Source organism: Hoplias malabaricus, chromosome 7 (genome assembly GCF_029633855.1).
Source record: "Hoplias malabaricus isolate fHopMal1 chromosome 7, fHopMal1.hap1, whole genome shotgun sequence".
NCBI lineage: Eukaryota > Metazoa > Chordata > Actinopteri > Characiformes > Erythrinidae > Hoplias > Hoplias malabaricus.
The window spans coordinates 12,913,174-12,937,162 of NC_089806.1; the positions used below are offsets into that span (position 1 = coordinate 12,913,174).

General features: G+C 42.0%; 1 protein-coding gene across 1 annotated transcript; it reads right to left on the reverse strand.

The window, feature by feature from the left end:
* Positions 1 to 393: 393 nt before the first annotated feature.
* dll4 (delta-like 4 (Drosophila)) lies at positions 394 to 12,225 on the reverse strand. The gene is made up of 11 exons (XM_066676629.1): positions 11,757 to 12,225; positions 10,788 to 11,045; positions 10,088 to 10,130; positions 9,212 to 9,475; positions 6,261 to 6,321; positions 5,652 to 5,782; positions 4,903 to 5,072; positions 4,220 to 4,439; positions 3,215 to 3,938; positions 2,043 to 2,151; positions 394 to 1,552 (listed from the first exon to the last, which is right to left on the reverse strand). Exons 1-11 carry the CDS (start codon positions 11,814 to 11,816, stop codon positions 1,547 to 1,549), a joined length of 2,046 nt encoding a protein of 681 aa, XP_066532726.1. The 5' UTR covers positions 11,817 to 12,225; the 3' UTR covers positions 394 to 1,546.
* Between the last annotated feature and the right edge of the window lie 11,764 nt (positions 12,226 to 23,989).

Here is a 23,989-nt window from a genome sequence, read left to right on the forward strand (position 1 = left end):
GGCGCCAGTGCTGGTGAGTGTGTGGGGGCTTTATAGCTGCCACGTGGAGCTGCTGGGCGAGAGAGGGGTGGCATATGCTGCTGTTTTTATGGCAGAGTGCAGGGTCGCACCCTGGGGCATCTGTTTCAGTTTTCTGAGGAGGGGCTGCTCCTCTGTGCTCTTCTGTCTTTGTTTCAGAATTTCCAGCTCAAGGGGCCTGTATCCGAGGCAACGGATTTGAATTTCAAGCCAATTTGCAACTGGGTGAAGCGGGTGGGGGCTGCGAGGGTGAGACTTGTGTTTTTTGAGAGGAAACAGTCAGTGGAGAGAAAACTACACAACTGTAAAACTGAACATCCAACGCCTTACATTTCTGTGTCAAAGCAGGCAACACAACATGTGCAGAAGGAATTAACGGTTTTATTCTTCAGAAGTTTGGTTTCTTATAAATATGCATTATATACAAAATAATAGTATAAAACATATAAAGAGCAGTGTGTCATAATTAAATTAACTCTGGAAATAATCATTTTGTTTAAAAATTACATTATTGGTCTCAAAAAACTAATTATAGGCAGTCAGTGGTGTGCAGTCACTGTTTTTCAGCTTTGCGTCCATCTCAGGTCTTGTCCTCGTCGGGCCACCGTTGCATAAAAAGACGTCGATTACATTTTCTCCTGGATCCCACCAGTGCATCTGGATCTGCCGCTGTCCTGCTTTGTCCGCTGCTGTGAAAATCCCTGTTGATTAAGAAGGAAATTTTCCTCTGTTCCTAGATGATCCGAGACCATGCAGCGCTCAGAATTGATCATCCCCATCCCCGTCTTTATAAGGCTTTTTTGTGAATTCGGGCTGCATACAATCTTAGCTCGGAGAACAGTCATTTATTTGATATGATTGACATTTGTACATTTTTTCAGACATTCATATCTCTGGTGATTGGGGTGGGTGGGCCTGGGCTCTGATTGGTTCCCTGCCCCCACTTGGTTTCTTGCATAGCTGGCAATGCTGGCTGAAGGTTTGGAAGTCCCTGGCACCTTCTTAGTGATTAGTTGGCAGATGATGTGTCCGTGATTACCACAAGAGAGTGAGAGACAGACAGAGAGAGAAAGAGGGAGTGAAAGACTGAGAGAGATGCAGAAAGAAAGAGAAACACTCACACTCTATGTGGGGAGGAGAGACCACTTCTGTCTGCTGTAGACGTTTTTTTTTTCCTCTTGCAGTGTAAGTCCCTTTTTTCCCCCCATTTTTTTTCTTTTTTTTTTCTTACAGTTTGTGAGGGGAAAAACCATACCGTAGCAGAAGGGGTAGAAATAAAAAAATCAACAAGGTCCAGGACTGTACACATTTGTACACAATCAGTCCTTCGGCAGGAACTCCTCTATACTGCGTTCAGCGAGCAGAGTTCCGCTCTCTCCAGTTCCTCAAGTTTCTCAGAGCAGCAGTGGACATCACAAAGATTCATCTCCAGTCTCTCAGTTTTTTTTTTATTTGTAAACAATCCAGAAAAATCTGCTTTGATTGTGTTCTCTCCCCGTCCCTCTCTTCATATACATCCTCTTGACGTTTATACCTGAGAAAGACAGGGCACGGACAATGAGCCATTTTACATGAGCCATATGCAATTATTAAGGAGTTAAAGAGCCCATATCCTACATTTTCAGGTATTGTTTTGGATACTTCTTCACTGACGTCCACTGTGGGAAATGTGTATATGAATTTACACAAAGCCAGTCACAACCTGAATAGGCTCTTGTTTATATCAAGATAGAAACGTTTTGCTCTGCTCCTGGCTGCAATGTAGTATGTGGCTTCTCCTTAACACTCCTTAAAATCTTAACATGAATAGGTGGATTTTACTGTGTGAATAGTTTGATATATGTAGTTGTGCTTTTTTGTGACATCACAAAAATAGTCTTTTGGAAATAGACTATATTTATAGATATGGACTGCATAGACTGGCATGGGAATGGTACATATTTAATACTTTACATTTTACATCAACGTCTGTAAAAATAGGTGGTATGGGCCCTTTAAAAATGTTCAGCATGCTTCCTTCTTACCTCGGTTGCTATGACGCATTCACTCCTCTCCTCCGCTATTACAAACACGGACTGGTACATGGAGTCTCTCGGGGAACATATCGTTGATATCCTACACTCCGGCTTTTCACTGCAAACACAAATCACACCAAGGTGTTAACGTAAAGTAAAAGCACACGCAGCAGATCCTCATTGTGCTCGGCTGAGGAGGAAAGGTTAGGGGGGAGAGGGAGGAACAGAAAAGGGGTCAAGAGACAAAGGGGGTCCCAGCAGCAACTGTAAACTTTATGGAAATGTGAGAGTTTATTGTTTGCCTTTAAGATGTTATGAGGTCTGGTTGAGTTTTCTTAAGACACAGACTTTCGCCTTTTTGGGGAACAACTACAAATTGAAACCTTGTTTATGGTGTGGACAAATATGACATGTATATATAAGTGTAGCTGTTGAGCCATGACCAAAATAATGTGTTGGATCAAGCCTTGTATCTCCAGGTTTTTGTATGTATGTATGTATCTTTACACTTATATAGCGCCTTTCTAGACACCCAAGGACGCTTTACAACACTGCTCAGAACACTCAATCCACACACACACTGGTGAGAAGCGGCAGCCAAACGCGCACAGCGTACTCTTGACCAGGAACGACCGTCCACCTGGAGGACTGCATCGGGCACTAGGGTGCCATATCTGGGCTCACACTCATACACCAGGACAGTTATTAGACAGAAGCCAATTCACCTACACTCCATGTTTTTGGACTGTGGGAGGAAACCGGAGTCCCCGGAGGAAACCCACGCAGACACGGGGAGAACATGGAAACTCCACCCAGATGGGACTTGAACCCAAGATCCCAGCGCTGGGAGGCGAACGTGCTAACCACTAAGCCACCATGCCGCCTAATGCCGCCATTTTTGTATCATGCCTTAACTTCTAATGAACTTGTGTCACAATTTCAGGATGAATATATGAAGACATATTTGTTAAAAGTATTTACAGTGAAGGAATGCTTTCCTATAGGAGGTCTGATATGAGGTATGAGGTTTTGTTCCAGAGCTGATGATACATAGCCAAGCTTTATTTGGAGCTGTGCTTTTCCAGTTATAGATCTTGGACTAAACTGCAGTGTGTATTATGAATAGGAAGTACATTTATAGCCTTGTAAGTAATATACAGTAAGCAGAGCTCATATCTCACCTGTACATTCTACTCAATGGTATTTTGTCTTCTAAACACTTTTCATAGTTGTGACTTTTATCTTCTTGCGAAGGCGGCTCTATGAAGTCTTTAGACGAGTTGTAGTCCAAATGGTAGTTCTTGTGTATGTAATTAGTCTTGTCTGGGCCACAGTCCACCTCTAGGCCCATCTTTTTATTGGTGTTCTTGAGCTGGGAGGTTGGTATTAGGTTGTCCCGTTGCGTATCAGACAGGTTGTTCATGGCATCTGCTTGAGTCCTTTCTGTGTTGTACTGTCTGTGTATGTGACGGAGAGCGATGACAACCATGCAAAGGAGGACCAGAAGGGCCACTAGCCCCACAGCCAGAGACACTGCGGCCCACTGGAATCCGTCCTGGTTCTCTGGAGGCGGGAGGACAGGCAGGGTGACGGCAATGTATTCGCAGCGGGGTCCCATGAAGCCGCTAGGGCAGAAGCAGGCCGGAGTTCCACTAGGGACGCTGGCACATGAGCCACTGTTAAGGCAGAGATGGGCTGGGCAGGGGCTGATTAGCTGGTTGCAGTTCCGCCCTCCGTAACCTGGGGGGCAGGAGCACACGTAGTCGCTGATGCGGTCGTGGCACGTGCCCCCATTGGCACAGGGGTTGGATGCACACTTGTTGATGTTGATCTCGCAGCGCTGACCCGTGAAGCCCGTTCGACAGCTGCACATTCGGACGCCTCCTAGAACCACGCACGCACCACCTGCACAACGGCAAGAAAGGGTATTCTATTACATACAGATACACACAACCACGGAAAAGCACAAACACCAGGTTCGGATTACATTCATAGTCATGGATGTATTGAAATATGTCTCTATTCATTTTACTAAGTCACCCATAGTACATGCGTGCACAAACACACACATTCTGACTACAGATATGAAAGAAATCATTTTTAGAAGCAGTCTGGCTGTATCTTCTATCTAAAGACGTTCCTGCTGCTCTGTTTTGCTGAACCGATGATGCTGAAGTGGGGCGTACCATTGGCACAAGGTAGGGTTGTGCATTTGTCCACTCTCTTCTCACAGTTGAGACCGGTGTATCCTCTGGGACAGTCACATGAGTAGCTGCGACCATTATCTTTCTCGTGGCACTTTCCTCCTTGAAAGCATGGCATATCCGCGCAGGTCAGCAGATTGTGTTCACAGTGAGTGCCTTCAAAGCCGGGCAGGCAGGTGCACATGTAGCCATTGTCCAGCTCCTGAAGGAACACAGAAGACACAGCTTTTAGGACTCCATTGGGTGTTTTTTTTTAATCGTTGCTCATCGTTGTACAAATGCAATTTTGATGGAAAAACGCCAACTTCTGTTACAATCTGTGTGCGTTTTACAATGAATTGTCAAATTTACAGGGTCCAGAAGGCTTGGAAATCAATCATATCACATTTGCTGATGTGGAAGCCTTCTACGGAAAAAGGTTACCATTTCTGAGATGTCTGAGTGTGTGACGGTGTGTTGTTGCTGTTGTATAAAAATGCTGCGTCTTGTGTTGTTTTAAATGTTTCTAAATGAATTGACCAACAGGGATGACTAAAGTGGTTAGAGTTTAGTCGAGCTACATTAACATACATTACATTTATGGTTTTCCTCTCCTGTCTCAATATTTGACCACAATATCCAACATAGATTTAAAAATAAAAACAAATAGGAAGGGCTAAACTCACGGTACAGTGTCCTCTGTTCCTGCAGGGGTTGCTGTCGCACTGCCGGATCTCCAGCTCACAGTTGACCCCAGTGTAGCCGGGCAGGCAGGTGCAGGTGTAGCTGCCCTGGCCTGTGTTCATACATGTGGCTCCATTCTTACACGGCTTGTGGTGGGTGCAGAAGTTCAGATCTAGTGTCAAATGTGAATGATAACCACTTGAATCACAACCTACAGTCACCTTTACACTTGACATTTTCAAAGCTCCTTTACCTCTACACCCATTCCCCTGGAGCTCTGCTGATGACATCACTTATGAAATACAAAAATAACGCATGGGCCCAACTTGGGGGCCACACTGGCCACAAAATAGACAATTAGCCTAAGCCATGGCCCTGGGAACACGGTAAAGAAGTGTGATAGTTAAGTCCTGCACGTGATTTAGTACACGGTGCGAATGTGATAATGATAATGTGGCCATGATTTAGTAACACATGGGGTTGCGATCATTTAACTGTATTTAGGACTGAGCTATGAATGAAAAAGATTAAGTTGTGGCCATAACATAGTTAAGGCATTTCACTGAGGTAATTCCTTAATAAGCTCTAGTACGTCCTGGCTATGGCTTCCTAAATTACACCCATTTATTAAGACCCAATTATCATGTTTTACTCATATGTGGCCACACAATGTCAGATTAATACAGGATATCAGCAGCAGAGCTCTGTAGTTACGACAGCTTAACCGATTTTTATGTATATTCAGACTCACCTTGGTCACAGAAGAGACCGCCCCAGCCTTCTTTACAGTTACACTGCCCCGGCTGCTGACAGGTGCCATGCTTACAGATGGGATGTTTCTTACACTCCATACAGAATGTGCCCTGCCAGCCTTCTCTACATCTGCAACAGAGAACACGTCGCTCGTCAGTACACAGGTACACGCTATCATTACCGAACAGACACTAAATGTAGGTATGAAAGGAAGTGTGTCTACATAATCGCTGAAAGCCGATATTTACCAAGCTATGATTATGCCGGATTAATCTCACTTTCACCCAAATAGCGGTTTAAAATAAGTGGTGTAACTAGCACAATGAGATAATCTTGGCTAAACTCTCCGAGCAGGGATTTGTCTTTTATATAGGTCAGAAATGGCCAGCAGAGTGACCGTACAAGCAGTACATACACTGTAGTATATACACTGAGTATACACTGGAGCTCTGGGTCAGAATCTGGGGCAAAGCTGCCGTTACTTTATGGGAGTATTACAACAAAGATGAATGGTTCTTATTAAGTGTGCTGGTATGACACAGGGATATTGCAGCAAAGACTTAATCCACTCAGAAGTGTGTCACACACCCGTTCGCCCTGTACTTACACACACTCTCCCGGCTTGGAGCAGTTGGCGTTGGTCTCGCTGCACCCCTTTAGACAGATAGCTGCAAGGAAAAAAAGGAAATTCCTGTTAGAAAAAGCAGGACCAGGGCCTGGCTGAGCTCTGTGTAATGTGCAGTAAATGAAATGACTTCAAGCACATGAGCATAATGAATGGTTCCTATTACACGCTTTGAAAGTCCTGTCACACTGAACCCATGCCACATATCAGTCACAATGAATTAATCAGGTGCAAACTCCCGAATTCAGCTGAGACTCATAAAACTAAGATTTAGAACACATGACTGTAGAAATACATACAAATAAATAATCATTGAAAGCATGAGCTGGTTTTAACAGGTCTAATTTAGGGGGCAGTGCTGCTGTGGGACCCTGAGCACTCACAACACACGACTTGTCTTTTAAGTCATTGTAAATGATATATAAACAGAGGTCTTAAAGTGTGTATGCAGTGTTTGCTGGCGTAAATATCTTAAGGAGGTCTAAAATAGGCAAACGATTTCCCCTGTTTATCTGTAATGATTCACAAAATTAATGTTTAATTGGATACAGTAGTGTCTCAGTTTGACGCAAAACTAAAGAGTGTCTGAAAATCTGCCTCAAGTTTAAAGGATGTTTTCAATTTCCTGGGTTTTTTCCTTCTTTAACCCCAGTCCAATGCACAGTAACAATGTGTTTGTCTGAGATCCAGTCCTATTCAGAGTAGAGAGATCCTCCTTAATAAACTAAATCATTTATTTGCTGTCATTCAGTTAATTGCTGCTATCAATCTTACTCTCACTCCTTCTGTCATTGTACATCTTTCTCTTGTTTTTGCTGTCTATGACCAACAAGAGTGAGATCCATCATTTTATAAGTGTGTGGGTCTGTCATCATGGAACAGGAACAGTTCAAAGGAACGTGAATGACAGTGAGTGTTAACTGAACATATAAAACTCTGATGACTAAAATTATAGGGCTGCTTTTCCGGACAGGAACTAAGTTTAGTCCGAGACTATATACTCATTCAAGTGTAGCCCAGGACTAGACCTAACCCTGTCTGGGACACCACCTCTGAGTTTAACAAACGGAACCTGTTTAAACTCAGCCTGTTGAACACGAACTAGTTTAAACTGTGAGACCGAGGGGGGAACTGAGCGTCGAGGCCTGTTGTTTGCTGGTGGTTGTTATGTGACGCCGCAGTAGGGTTACGCTGAGTTGAACCGAGCTGCTGGTTACTCCAGAACAGATGCTCCATCTCAATAACGGACAGCTGCCTCTATTGTTGTTTCCTAGTCTGCGCGAGCCATGTTTGCAGCTGCTCCGCTGCTGCGCGACAATGGGGCACGCGGCAATTTCGTGGCGCGTGGCGGATAATAATGCCGCGATTAACCCGGCGCGTGCTCGCCCCTCCCCCCCTGCGCCGTGACGCGCTCGCGCGGGATTAAATTACCATGCACGCGCTTGGAGTAGCCTATACCAAACACACGCGAGAGCGCTGGCCTGCGGGGACGAGGGCAGGGGGTTTGGACAGCAACAACGTATTTTGACATGGTCCCTTTTTATTGTATCTACATGAGACTAATATCAAATGTCCCATAACTTTTCAACAAGCCACTGGTCTATGCTCAGGTCTTGTCCCAGTCAAAGCAGATAAAGAGTAATGCTGCAGTAACATCAGAAGTGAGCTCTCTACTCTAACCAGGGGTGCCGTAACCTTTGCTTACAGCTGCATGCACAAACAAGATTCCCACGCATGGAACCCCTGTAAAGCCAGCTCTATTTATAACACGCTCAACAAAACAGGTAGAAGTGGGCAATATGAGCACGTTTCATCATTAGCAAGATACACTTCTGCTCATGTGATGGGCAATGTCAGGACATAAAGAACATCAAGCAACAGCAAGTAGTATAATCATTTTAAATCATTGGAATTAGTACGGTACGGTGTGAGGATCTGAATAGAATACCCAGGCAAACATTAAATATGAAATGAAATGTCACAAAACATCAAGCCATGAGAAATATCTGTAGGTGTCACGTGTGGTGTCCAAATTATAAACACGTCTCAGTTCTTAATGTTGATAGATTAATTTACATATCATTTAGGAGTGTTCTATTAAAGCACCTGGGACAAAATGTGACAAATGTCAAACTTTACTTTGAACTGCAACTAAGACGGCGGAAAAGGGGGTCCGGCGGAAAGCTTAATGCCATTAGCCGAGTGGACTCCATACACAGGACGACTGCTGTTCCAGAACACTGGACACACAGCACTGTTCTCAGACTTTGTCCCATAGCTCAGCATTGCTCACATGTGCTCAAAGACACTTCAGCTATTAATCCACAGAAACGTGGGCTCGTGTAGGAGAATGGTGTAATTTAGCAGACTGCATGACTGGCCTGGAAGACTCCACAGCAAAATCCCTAGAGCTGAATTCATTTTTTTATTGTCGAATTAATCACTTGACACATATTGAACTGATTCTTCTGAAGTTTATTGGGTGTCTGTCTCATATGAACAGCTTGTGCTTATCTAGGGTGTAAGACTGAGTCCGTTTTCTTGGGATATGGAACATACTTCATATGTTTTAATTTATTCATGTTATTAAAAAGCCAAGGGTATGAAACAGTCCACATATCCGCTTTTATCCTGGGAGAGTGAAAATACTCTACATTTTGAAATGCACAGTACGATCATAAGGATGGTGATTTACCTTGTTTACATTGCCTTTTATTTTATGACACTGGGTCTTATTCCCCCACTTTGGATTTTGCTGTGGCTCCCTGATGACTTTCAGCCTCTTAAGAAAAAGGCAGTAGGCCATCAAACGGCCCCTGGGTGCACCTGAGAAAGCACTTTCTTTTTCCTGTTTGTTAAGAGCAAGGTCAAAGTACTAAAACAAATCCCTCCATCGCCTAAAGGCCAGTGGATGGTGATCTCTGATTGCTTACGTTCTTCGCAGTATTCCCCCTTCCAGCCAGGGAGACAGGACAACTGCCCATCTGGATTGCAGGTGTAGTGGCCGAAACGGTCGTCCCTGGGCGTGCATATTTTGGAACAACTGTCGCCGTAGTAATTTTCATTGCAGATGAACCGGTATGAATACCTTAGCTCTGTCTGCTGCCCGCTTTGAACATCCTGAGACCACTCAGCCCCTACTTCCAACTGTCTCTGGATGGCAAAAGAGCTAATCTTTAAGTCGGGTTTGTTTGAGTCTAGGAGGGAAAGACAGAAATAAGACATCAATATCATGTTGTTATATGTGAGAAAACAAAGACTACTAACAAACGTGTTGTTTTTTCCTGAAGAGAATGCGAAACTCTTTGCCGTTTCAGAGTCTGATTGATGGACTTTCATTTCAGGGCAGCTGTAATGTATAACGGTAAAATGAATTTCCTTTTCCTTTAAGTCAAGTAAAAACATTCCCATGCTGTTATCCCACTCCAAAGGGCGGGGACACTGAAAGGTGTAAAATACAGGAAAATGCAGTCAGATGGTTTTGGCAAGCGCTGAGTATTCTCACCAAAGCCCACTGAGCTTTCCCACGCCAAAAATAAACTAAAGGAAGTCTCAATTGTGTTGGGCTATGAGAATGTGGAGGTGTTTTGGAGTGAGAAACAAAGTGGAGCACCACGGTGAAACGTGCCGTTTGAAAAGGAATAATCGAGCAGGTTTACATTGTATATCTTCAGGTATTTAGAGAAAAAGCCCAACAAAACACAAACTAAACAACACTATTGTAACAAAAATAAACACTTTAAGTTCAGTACTGAATATATATATACAGTGGTGTCGCCCTCTAGTGGCTCACAAAATCGTCCACTTACCTACAGGTGAATACCAGGCTTCAATAATCAGGGAAAATGAGCCCTAAAGGGAAAGAAAGAGAGAAATCTGCATCTGTAATGTGACATCTACAGAACACTTTGATCACAGCCACAGTGGAATGGAAACAGACTCATACTGAAGAACGTAAGGGCGCACTGGTGAAGAACACACTAATGCGGCATAGAGGCCAAAAAACACAGTGATAACATGGTAACAACTAACAGTGGTGTTTGTCTCAAGCTTAGGGCCTATACTTCATTTTCTCACTCTCATAACTGTATGATTGCATGCACACAGTGTATTATAGCTGCTGAACAATGCACCATTGTGTTAAAAGGTTTGCAAACGTCTTCGCTGCACATTTTAATGCACAATTACCGTTTATTTTCTGAATTTAACATAATGAGAAAACATACAGCTGTACTGCCATTTTATTTTATGTTACATTTGCCAAATATAGAAATGAGGTGTTACACCTGGCAGAAAACACTATGTACAGTGCTTCCCTGTAAGGACAGTGCTAACTGACTTTTGCCTATAAAGCCAACAAATAGCATAGAGTTACATTATCAATCACATTTAACCTACATTAGAAACAATAGTAAATAAGCATTCAGTGGGTGATCTTTTAAATCTGTATACAACAAACAAGAGGTTTTAGTTTAATCCATGGTGAACACATCCTTCATCGCATCTTACCGGCCATCCGAAGCTGAAGGGCAGTCGGACTGGTGTGCTGAGGGATCCAGCCCCCACCCTGAAGGAGTTGGTGCCCAGCACTGGGGTCACAGCGGTGCCGAAGATGCAGTCTCCAGGAGAAACTATGGCCTGGTAGTTCTTGAGGCAAACTCTAAAGAAAGTCCTGCACTCGGGCCTGCACAGCTCTCCGTTGGCCAGCAGACCCTTGAAATTTTTGAACTCGTGAAGTTCCAGTTCGAAAACTCCAGATCCCAGTATCTATAGGGAGAGGGGGAAAGGGCGAAGTGTTTACTACACGCAGGTTATAAACAGTGGAGTGTGCCGTCTTAGTGCTAGTAGAGAGTGAAGAGGGGGCAAAAGCCTGGACTTTGTGGGGGGCAAAGCTTTTCTGGGTTTCATTTTGTGCTGAACTTTTTATAGTAAACCAAAGGCAACAGCTACTAATGTGTAATAAGTAACAGTCTAATTTCACTCCAGCTGAACATGCAGTGGCTCTAATAGAAAACCAGTTCTTTACGCTTGTATTTATGGTAGTGTTTCTAGCACATTATGTGTTTATTGAGTTCCTAAGTGAACATAACTACACACCCTCCACAGATAACGCACTTCTGCACACGTTAAAGCCCAAGTACTGTTTCTGGGCAAAAATAAACACAAAATATTATCTGTGCAAATGATTTTTTGGGGGGTGATGTATCAATTCCGCGATAAAACTAATCGTTTAATATGTGCTGAATAGTGCCATATATTCAGGAGGATGTCGTTTGACCAGGAGTGCCCAAACTTCTGCATTCGTCTGTAAGCCCTTAACAGTAAACCCAGTGGATCACCGAAGACTGTTCATCCAAATGCATTTATGCTGGGGTGATTATTACTGGTGACTGGGGGGGAGTTGAACACCCCTCCCCTCCCCAATTTCCCCCCCACCCCATCCCACTCCCCGTCCCGCGCGCTGCTGGGGGTATTTACCTGCGTTACGAGCGCGGAGAGCATTGCGAGGAGGAGGAGGAAGGTGAGCTGAGCTGCCATGCTGCTGAGGGGGCAGCTGCTTCACCCGCGGCTTCACGAGCCGGTTTCCTGCGAGCTGCTACTCCAAGCGCGATGCAGGATGCAATCAGAAGGAGAATCACAAAACCAAAACACAAAGGCGCAGCTGAAGCACACGGCGTATATTCCTTTGCGCGCGCGAGTAGCTCCTCAGGTCCAGCGCGAGACAAAAACAACAACAACAACAACAACAGCAGCAGCGTTCAAATTCCCTCAGCTTTATCCCAAGAGGAGATGAGTATCCACTGCGCTCCCTGTCGCGCGCATGGTCACTATTCCACTGGCGCTTCGTGCACGAGGACGTCCACAACGTGTGTATGTGTATATGTGTGTGTTTGCGTGTTTGTGTTCGCGTGCGTGTGTTTGGAATGTTTCTCCTAGCGCGCGTCTTCTTAAGTCGTGAATGAAGTCTAGTTTCTCGCGTCCCCCACTATTTATACTGGCTTTGTGTCCGCGCTCCTCATTGCATAAACCGTCCGTCACTTAGGCCACGCCCCCTCTGTGGTATGCCACGCCCCTCCTCCCCTTTTCTGCTTGAACAATGATGATGATGAGCATGCAGAGCGGGCAGCACCTCACTACGGCGGCTCAGCCTCATCACTTACTACACTGAGGAACAACTGTCTGACATCTGCTGACTTATTTGCAGCTTCCAGGCAAAATGTTGGAATATCTTCAGTCAAAGTGACTAATAAACAGTGTTTGTTAGGCTACAGTAATGGCATTAAGATCCAACTGTGCATCTTCAATTTAGTTAATAATAAACAACTGCAGCACAATATAAAAGCTCTGTTCCCAAAATTAATGGGGCTGAGGATGTACCCTTGAGGTACACCCAAAAACAGCTCTCAACATGAATTCCTGCTTATTTGACTAACAGAATGCTACTAGGATTCATACAGTATGTTCAAATTAAAACTCGCCCTCATAAAATGTCTAAGAAATATAGTTTGCCGTTTGAGGATCTACACATTCATTTTTGATACCTACCCTTTCTTTATCCTATAATATGAGAGCTTGTTTAGTGATTGTAAAATAACTTTCATTAATAACAAACAATAAACTCCTAAACATGGTGGAGCAGAAGGTAGTGCCGCAGTCACACAGCTCCAGGGACCTGGAGGTTGTGGGTTCTAGTCCCGGTGACTGTCTGTGAAGAGTTGGTGTGTTCTCCCTGTGTTTGCGTGGGTTTCCTCCGGGTGATTGTCTGTGAGGAGTTGGTGTGTTCACCCTGTGTTCGCGTGGGTTTCCTCCGGGTGACTGTCTGTGAGGAGTTGGTGTGTTCTCCCTGTGTTCGCGTGGGTTTCCTCCGGGTGATTGTCTGTGAGGAGTTGGTGTGTTCACCCTGTGTTCGCGTGGGTTTCCTCCGGGTGCTCCGGTTTCCTCCCACGGTCCAAAAACACATGTTGGTAGGTGGATTGACGATTCAAATGTGTCCATAGGTGTGAGTGAATGTGTGAGTGTGTGTCGCCATGTGAAGGACTGGCACCCGGTGTGTTCCTGCCCTGAATTGGATAAGCAGTTACAGACAATGAATGAATGAATGAATGAATGAATATCTCTACTATATATGCACTCTCAGAAAAAAAGATACAGAAGAGGTACTTTCAAAAGTTAGAAAGTGAAGTTTTTTTGTTTTGTATTTGTTTTTTAATAAAAGTACCATCATGTTCCCTAAAGGTACATTACATTCTCATTTCCAAAAGGAGAGGTGAATATTTGTAATCTTTCATTATAGAACTGTGTCAAATAAAAGAACATAATATAAGTCCTGGAATGAAATGATGCGTATACAATCAACACAATTTTTTAAAGTCTACCAAATGGTACAGTTATGTTCCCTAACTAATGGCACCGAAATGTATCCTTGAGGATACCACCACAGCGACAAATTTTTGAACAGTGTTTATATTCATTTTTTGGAGAAAATGAAGCTATTATTCTGATCAATACAACCACACAAGTTATTCTGATCAAAAGTAAACCCAGATTTGGATTAACATCAAATTGACAAAGTCAGTCTAACAGCATACTGAGCAACTGAAATCTTACATATTTATCTGTAAAAAAAAGAAAACGTGGAGCCTGCGCGTGCCTGCGTACAGTGGAGCCTGCTGATTTGAGGATGACTAGACTGAAATGTATTTGTATGTTATGGTCTCTGGACTTTCAGTTCTGTGGAAATTGGGTAAATCATATTTGAATTCCCTTGTTCTACATCATTACTGTGAGCTTTAGGTTTAGTTTGAAGAAAAGCGCTGCCCTAAATCATAAATAATGTGACCCCACCCTCAATACTCTATAATACCATATTAAACTGATTGATATTTTGGCCAGCAATAATGCAGATGTTTTTTCAGCATCAGGGAAAAAAAGCAGAACATAAAAAAAGTCCAAAACAATTTCAGCATTCAAACAGCACCCACTCTTACAGCTACAGATCAGATCTATAGTCATTGCTTTCTTTTTTTACTGGAAATATTTCCCAGTATTCTCGAACACATCAGTAATGACGAGGTCTAGGATCTGGCGTGGTCAGTCCAGGCTTCTGAGAACACTAGCAGTTTCTTTGTTTGGTTTGCGATTAGTCTTCTTTTTTGTTTATTTCCTTTTCTCAGTAAGGGCTTCTGAGTAACTCCACATCCTTTCAAACCCTTTTTCTCTGATGTGGATAGTCTAGGTGGTCCACCAGGTCCTGAGTGACATTTTCTCCCATTGCCATTATCAAACAGTAGTTTACTTTGCGAAGATAAGTGCTTTACATGGAACAAAGCTGTGTAGTTTTTCTGCACATTATAATGCCTAAATCTTGATTAAATATAATATTATACAAAATTAATTAATAATAAGTTACATAAAAACCCTAAAATGTCATAATTATTAATTGGCATTAAAGTATTTTACTATAACAGTTATTATTCAATATCTTATCTTATCTTATTTTATTTTATTTTATTGCATTGTTACAATAAAAATTAGTGTTTGAAAAGTTTAGGTGAAGCCTGTTTTTTTCTGTTCTCCTCGATTATTTCTGCCGGAACCGGAACCTTTCTCTCTCTCTCTCTCTCTCTCTCTCTCTCTCTCTCTCTCTGTGTGTGTGTGTGTGTGTGTGTGTGTGTGGTGGTTCATTATCATACAGCTGAACGCTTATCGAAGCCCCCCCCAGCACCACGTGCCCGCTGCGGGACAATTGGGAGCGCGCGCCCAGCTCGCAGGCACGCGCCGGGCCACACACGGCTCCCGCTCAACTTTAACATTTAACAACACATTCAAGACCTATGAATGTTTAAAAAACTGAATATCAAAGCCTCGTACAGCGCAGAGCCGGCTGTAACTGAGTTAAATTCATAATTACATTTTAACTTACATTCCTGAAGGGTTTAATTAATTGTGTTTTTCTTCATTTTAGCGGAAACAACGCAAAACTGTGATATAATATAAAACTACACACGACTATTTTATTGATATATTATTCACCTAAAATTGACCTAATATGACCAAAAACGGACTATTTTACGCTGGTCTCAGTGCTGGTGTAGTGACGTCACTGCGCGACACTTTCCTCCTTTATAGGCGGAGGAAGCACAAATATTGTTAGCTAGCAGGCTAACAGATAAATAATGATTGTTGTGCTACACATTCTTAGCCCATTTGTTAAAATGCTCACTTATACTTCCTTTCAGCAAGAAAAAAATACAATAGAAGGCCTTTTAACCATGTTTTAATGCTTTTGAACTGATGTTTTTAGCAGTCTGTATTTCGTCATGGATTAAACAAATCTCTAGACTTTTCTAGAAGTTATATCCAAGACAGAACATCCCCTAATGCTGTTTGAGATACATGCTCACCTTTTTAATCTGAACTCCTACTCCTCCAAGCTTATGGGTCTGGCTCCTTAGATTTCTAAGTGTATAAACAACATCACACAGATATTTTTACAAGGTTAAAAATAAGATTTTCACTGGAGGGGGTCTTATTGGTGTTGTTTATAAAAGCACAAAAGCATGTTCTACCGTAAAATAAGTGTGACTGTAACTGGATGCAGTTCTTTTCCCACTGTGAGCCAGTGGTTTGTGGGGGAGTTAATTATTTAGAAGAACACACATTCACACAAACAAGCAAACACACATGTAAACATATAAAAAAAAAAAAACAAATACATAAGAACAGTATAATTTTGATTAGCATTTTTGACGGCCTGGTCATAGCTTTAGAGAACACAAATAGTTCCAGAAGTCTGATTGGTGGGGAATTCTGATAGAGGATTCTGATTGGTGGACTGCTTTTTGATAATGAACAATAAGCCAATCCCAGGGGACGGTGCCAGGCTTTTACTCCTCTTATACACATCTGTTTATTTTGCTGGATGAAACTGGTGGTCTGCAAAAAAGCTGTTGATGTAAATTTTCTCTTGGCTTGGATCTACTGTGGCCTGAATGTGAACACAAGCGCATTAATTGTAACATAATGATGCAGAAGGATGAATAATCACACAGAGCAGTTGCTCCATTCTGCTCCATGACAGACAGCAGATAAAACCCTGATGCAGGCCCAGGTGGGCAGAGCTTATGAAAGAAGCTTTAATTGCTTTGTGGTGAGCACTGTCATTTGAGCCTCTTTTCACCCTTCTAATCTGTCGCTCTGTTTCCCTGGTGACAAAAAGATAATCACTTTTGATTTCAGCTTTGAATTGGAGTCCTGTATGAAATGGTGACTTCTAATTTCTCGAATTAGTAAAACACACAGCACAGGTGCAGCTCCCTTAGAGACGTAATATATGATGACCATAAAGACGCTGAAAAGGCTAATTTACTATATAGATTAATTCTGCTAATTGACGTGTCTACCAGCTGAAATCTGTTCTTCTGTAGGTTAAACCTGTGGCTTATCACTTGTTGACAGACCCTGTGATATTTAAAACTCTCCCAGGTGATTTCAGGTTATGAATAATAAGCAAATACTGCATGAATTAAGCCTCAGGTTTAAATTTTGAATAAATTTCTACTGTTAAACCTGAGGCAGATAGCACAGCTGCTCTCAGACGTTTTCCCAGCCATTGTAACTTTTATCACACAGATGCAGATGCTGTGATCTAAAGCTTGTGTAAGCACACACACACACACACACACACACACACACACACACACACACACACACACACACAGCCATAAAGGAAACGGGGAGAAGGAAACAGTCCCTGGTTCACACTAATCCAGAGAGACCCAACAATATCACACAGAGGAACAATGCCGAGCTAATTCTGCTGAATACATTTTAATTACACTAAAATTACTGGACTGAAAATAATATATATTTATCTGCCATTTTCTTATTATTTGATGGTGGAGTTATGTTGTAATCTTTAGCACAGAAAATACTTGAAGGAATCTTATCCTTTATTTTTCCCCTTTTTATTTTTGGCCCTGAAGCCCTCTTAAAATATCTGTGTTATTGGTGGACGTGCTGGCTGGCTGCTGTGCTGTGGTGTCTTAAAGACGGCTCTGTGTACATGTCTTCTGTTTTCACTGGTTGACCTGTATCATGCCTTGTTCAAAAAGCAGCTTGTTTGAGTGGGTTGGGGTAAAAGTACTGCAGGCTGGATAGATGGATGTAGGTATACACTTTGGTTTTTATGACATCACAAAAACGAGCTGTCTTTGCAGCTCATTTTCTGTATGTGGACTGTATAGAAAAGGGAAGCCTGAAAAATGTTGACGGTTAATGCTATCAATACCAAAGGTTTTGCTTGTGTCACTGTAATTATACTGGCACATAGCAAAATAAAAATCTAAATAAAAAAATGTGAAGAAACATACACAACATTCTTTACAACAAAGCCATCCCAATGATGATGCTTTTCTAGCTTATAACGTGCTATTAGCCTTAAACTAAAATACTCTGGACAAAAGGGTACATTAGCCAAGGCAAGCTGGTCTGAATGTTACCTCTCATTGTGCTGTAGCTGTTTACACAGCATTACCCTGTGCATCTTTTCAGTACTGAGTTTGTCCCCAATAAATATGTTTTTGTACAGCACTGCAATCAGGAGTCGTGTGTGGTGCTGCTAAATGAGCTCCAGTCAGATGGTATCATATAATAATGTTTGCATTTCGGAGCTTGTGCAGAGCTCCTGCTGGTATTACAGCTCCCACCGCAAATGTCTCCTATCTTATCTACTGTCCCACCATATGTCTCCACTATTAGAGAGGTGTCATAAAGTGACTGACGATTGCACTGTAAGTGATATTTGTGCATCACACGTTTGCTGATGATAAAATTGCAGCTCTGCTAAATAGGACAGTTGGTCTTCCAGCTTAATTAGAACCATATCGACTCTAAATGTGCAGTATAACTGTTTTTAAGAGGATTCAGTAAAGATCTTCAGGTTGTTTGCTTATGAATAAACACAAACCCCATCCTCAGGGAAGTTGGGACACTTTCTAGAATAGCGATAAAATCTAAAAACTATAATTTGTTAAATCTCTTGAACGTTTATTTAAAATATAAATGTAGAAAGAAATCCTTTCCCATGTTTTCACTGACAAACCTCATTGTAGTTTGCAAATATAAGAATCAACAAAATGTGACACACTCAGAAATTTGGAACAGAGGCAAAATAAGAGTGAAAAGGTTATCCAAGTAACAGATTTTGGAAGGTTCAACAGTTAGCCGTTTAACAGGTGAGGTCATCAAGACTAAGTATCAAAGGAGCATCCACCAATAGCTTTATCATTGCAGGCACTTTGTGACAAATTTCATGAGAAGATTGTCAGTCAGTTCAATGTACATAGCCACAATTGTCATTTAATACAGTCCGGCGCCGCAAGAAGAAATGCAACCTGAAAGTGTATTACGTGATATAATTTGCATATGTGAAGGTACCATTGATGCAGAAGCTATATTGATACATTGGAGCGACATACACTACCATCCTCTCAAAGTCCTCTCCCAAGAACTCTTATGTCTATTTCAGCAGGACCGTCCCAGACCTCGTTCTGCACAAGTTACAACAACCTGTGTGTGCTTGACACTCCTGCCTACAGCGCAGACCTTTCTCCTGTTGAAAATAGCTGCGCATCATGAAGAAGACAGACAGATGCTGAAACAGACTGTTTAAGTAGGTAATCACGTCTATTACACAGAAAGAATGGGCAAAACGTCAATTTACAAAACTGCAACAACTAGAACCTTCAATTTCCAAATGATTAAAAAGAGATTTAAAGAAAAGAAGGATCCAGTGGTAAACATGCCTCGGCCTCAGCATTTTTTTTGAAAAAAGTGTGTTCATGAAACTTAAAAGTTCATAAAATCCTTGGCTGGATCTTCACAGACGTTTAAACCAGCCTTTAAAATATCAATAAAATTGATCTCAAAAGAAATGCTGGCCATATAGTGTTTGTACACTGTTTTAAAAAATGAAACTCAACGGTTCTTCAGTGAAGGCCATCAACACTCAAAGAACCATTGGTAATCTTGAAATACATTTTTTTGCATCGTGAAAATGTGGAACCTTTTTGAAATGGGTTCTATGTAGCACCAAAAGAACTAAAAAGATGTGCTATTGTTATGATGTCAAACTTGTAACACTACCCTTGAAGATTCATGTTTTAAGAGTGTAGAATATATTTTCTGGTGAAATTTCTAATGTACATTTAATAATTAAGAAATAAAAAGAGGTGGGGTTTGATTCAGTTGTTAGCTTTGTATATTTTCCAATGTAACTGCATATTGATTACATTCATTCATTCATTCATTATCTGTAACCCTTATCCAGTTCAGGGTCGCGGTGGGTCCAGAGCCTACCTGGAATCATTGGGTGCAAGGCGGGAATACACCCTGGAGGGGCGCCAGTCCTTCACGGGGCAAGACACACACACACACATTCACTCACACACTCACACCTACGGACACTTTTGAGTCGCCAATCCACCTACCAACGTGTGTTTTTGGACTGTGGGAGGAAACCGGAGCACCCGGAGGAAACCCACGTGGACACGGAGAACACACCAACTCCTCACAGACAGTCACCCGGAGCGGGACTGGAGCTGTGTGACTGCGACACTAACCTGCTGCACCAACGTGCTGTCCTATAGATTACATACAGAGTATTAAATCATAGTATCTATTAGTCTATATTAGTCTAATCACAAGGTAAATGATTTATGTTGTTCAGTATATTTAAAAATAGGTTTTGTTTAAAAATAGGTGACTTGTTTGCAGCAATATACTTCAATAATTAAAGAACTGCTGTTATATAAGTTTGCATATTTAATATATGTATAGATTTCGAGCTATTTTTCTTGAAGACAATGCTCTTTTCTGTTATGTGTTTATTAAATAGGATCACACCGTCTTGCAGCATAAGTAAGCAGCTGAAACCAACCAAAGAACTGCTGCTGCCTCAAGCAGACCATGAAACAGAGCCATCTCTTGCTGCAGACCAAACCTGAGCCTCACTCCTTTGTGTCTAAGGGGTAAGCAAAATTTCGACTAAACTTCCTGTGATCCTCCATCACCCCACAGCGAGCGGGGAAGATAGGATCAGTAACTGTTTTTCCTCCTGTGTCTACTGCACTTCCCTTCACTCCATAGCATTCATACGTACACTGCATGGACATAAGTTTGTGGACACCTCCCAGTCCTATCATCCTGTTAATATCTATGAAAAGTATATGTCTCCACGTTTGCTGCTGTAACAGCTCCTACACCTCTGGCAAGGGAGTGAAATTTCTGTGAGCACCTGAAGACATTCAGAACCCGTTACTGAAATTTAATTAAAATGAAAACCTAATCCAGCTCATTCCTAGTGTTTTGAATGGTGCGCCCTCACTCCAGAGAATACAGGCACGGTGACCAAATTGCTGGGGGCTTCATGCTTAGTACAGAGCATGTTATCCCTGACCCCTTACTCAGTATTGTGTCTTTTCTCACAGCCTTAGTGTTGTTTTTCGGCATCAGTGTGTAAATACTGTTAGTAGCTCAACATTGAACATGAATTCCTATTGTTGAGAATGGAATGAGAATTATGCAGCAACAAAGTGCCAGTGTGTGTGTATATGTGTATGTGTGTGTGTGTGTGTGTGTGCGCGCCTGTCCCTATGCCTGTTGTTCTTGGACGTACATTTGTTGATCTGAACCTTCGAAGATGAAGTCCATTATACAATGTATTTGTTTTACAGTTTCTCATTGAACACTTTCCTACAATGGGCCGCATTCACAGTAAAATGGATGTAGATCCGATCTGTAATCTGCGGCCAGCTCACCACAGAGCAGATGCTGGGGGCTCAGACACTCAACAGCAAACACAAAAACAATATTCCGTCAATGAATGTTTATTTGCAAGACAAATGATAATAACTTGGGATCTGGTGTGAATATGACCGGATAAAAAAGGACACTGGGGTATCAGTGTGGCATAGTGACAACTGTCCGTGCGCGCACACAAATAACAAATTACTAGAACGTACTTAATTCAAACGGCTCATTTCTATATAACTGTAATATATTCAAACCCTAAACACATCTTCTTTCCTGCTTGTCCATTTCAGGGTCGCGGTGAACACTCAACTAGTTGCAAAATAATGAGCGGCCTGCCTCTCTGCCAGCCGTAGCTGCTTTTGAGCCTTTGCAATAACTTTGCTTGATGTAAAGCATGGGTTAAAGGGGCACTAAGCAAGGCGTTGAAATTTCTGAAGCGATCCCAAGTTAATCATCCTTCATCAATATCTGAACTCTTAGGTTCTTGTGAAATCAACTCCTCACAGTACTGTTCCAGTGTAGTGTAAAGCCTTGCCACCGAAGCAGAGGGAGTCACTGCAGCAAAGAGGAAAAACACCCTTGTAATTCCTTTCACTTCAGAACCAATGTTGAATGTTGAAGTCTACAAAGTTTGGACACTTATCCGGTACCAAGTGTGTACCAAGCCTGACCCGAATGTGTGATGGATGTAGGAACAGCAGCTAAGGAAGGTATAACTTGTCGGATTTTAGAGAAAGTTGAGTTACCGAGAAAAAAAAAGCAAGGAAACCTAAAGACAGAAAGATTGCTTTCTTTCCTGACCTCTGATCAGCAGGAAAAATATCAATCATCTCATTGTTTTTATAGCCAGCCAGAGCGGGCAGCACAGACAGATGGCCCTAGCACACTTGCATTACACCCCTATTAAAAACAGGGCAATTTTGCATGACTTCATTCTATAGTCGAGTTCTGTCTGTGCGTAGTTACTGTATATCAGAGCAATATAAACCACCTGTTAGATCATTATACTTCCCCACTGTATTTACTCACAGGTGTCTATGACCTGCTATAAAACACTCTCATCTTGATTTGACAAAGCAGAGGGACATGTTAAAGCAGATCTCTGTTAAGATTTATTCCCTTTTCCCCAAGCACTTGTGCAAAATAACTACTTAAAATGGTTCTGGAGGCTGAAAGAACATAACCAACATAGACAACAGGCGGGGATGGATGTGATTGGTTAAAACACATTGCGTGAAGACTTTCAAATACAGCTTCAGTAGCTGGTAAATCTCCAACTAGACCCCTGTGCTTGCCTGCTATGTCTGTCAGAAAGGACTCTGGAAGAATACGTGTGCGATATAACATTCTGTTTTGTTACTGTAGACATAGATCTGCTTCATAATTTGTTGGAAGTGCTACAAAAAAGTATTTTCTTTTATTTCAATGGAAGACCATGTAACTTGCTGCCTTTGAGGAATCTGCAAAATGTAATAATGCTCTGCTGCCTCTGAGGCAGATTCTGAAGAAGTACTTTCCTGCACCTTTGAGAATGTTATACAATAATGATGTGCTTCCTCTAAAGCAGAGGCTAAGACCTCAGAGGCAGCAGAGCATTCTGCAGTTTCCTCAGACACAAAGACACATGGCAAATCCGATTTAAAATAGAGAAATATACACTGATGAGCCAAAACATTTAAATAAATCCATGTTTCTACACTTCCTGTCTTTTCTCTCAGCTCCACTGTCCAATGGCGTTGTAGAACACTTTGTAGTTCTACTGTTGTTTTGCATATATGTCAGTCCCTTTTAACTGTTTTTTTTCATGACCCCTATAGAACCCCCACAGTGCAGGTATGATTTGGGAGGTGGATCGTTCTCAGCATTGCAGTGACACGGTGGTGGTGTGTTTGTGTGTGTTGCTCAGGTACAAGTGGATCAGACACAGCAGTGCTGCTGGAGTTTTTAAACATTGCGTCCACTTGCTGTCCTCTCTGTTAGGCACACACCTTATCAGTCCACCCTGTATATGTAAACTCAGAGACAGTAGCTCATGGGTCACTGCAGTTTGTGATGTTCACCTTCATTTGTAGTTAATGGATGCTGTTGATAGAATATTCTCAGTCCAGCAGTAACACTGAGGGGTTTAACACTCCAGCAGCACTGCTGTGTCTTAGCTTCTCGCACCTGAGGAGGTGTTGATCATTCATAAACATGGTGAAAGTGGACTACAAATTAAGCAAAATCACACATAGACAACAGTTTGCAAGTTTATAGTCAAATGGACAGTGAGAGCAGAAACAATGGTGTCTTTTAAAATTTTGGCTGATCTGTGCATTTGCATAAATTATAGACATACTTTAAAATGTAATTTACCTCAGTGTTGACAACACAAAGACTTAAAAGATGCCACTCAGATTATTACAACCTGCTCTTAAGTGTTGGTTCCCTTAATAAGCCTCTTCAAAAAAGCACTCCCCCCAAATATACACACACACCTCCCTCTAGAGAAAGGGTCAGAGTGTATCACTCACTCACCAAAGCAGGCACTTCAAACACTGTGTTCTTGAAAGTTTCTAGCCATGTTCCTCAGATTGTTTACAAAACAGATCTGTACCTGCCCTCGTCCTCCACACACAGCTAATCTCTGCTGAGAAAGGTTGAAACAATGTCATTAACTGAAACACTGACCCGTGAATGTGGGTCACCGGGACGTACATTAACTCTTGTTTTATTATTTTTATGTTTTATTATTTTTGTAATTTTACTTTTAATAATGTTAATTTATTAAAAGGGTTTAGAGAAGTTAAAAAAAGAGATGGTCTTCAAGTGGTCTTTAGTAATATTTATACTTATATATGTATCAGTTTAGTGCAACAATGGTTTTAAATGGTGTTCTCCCTGTGTCCGCATGGGTT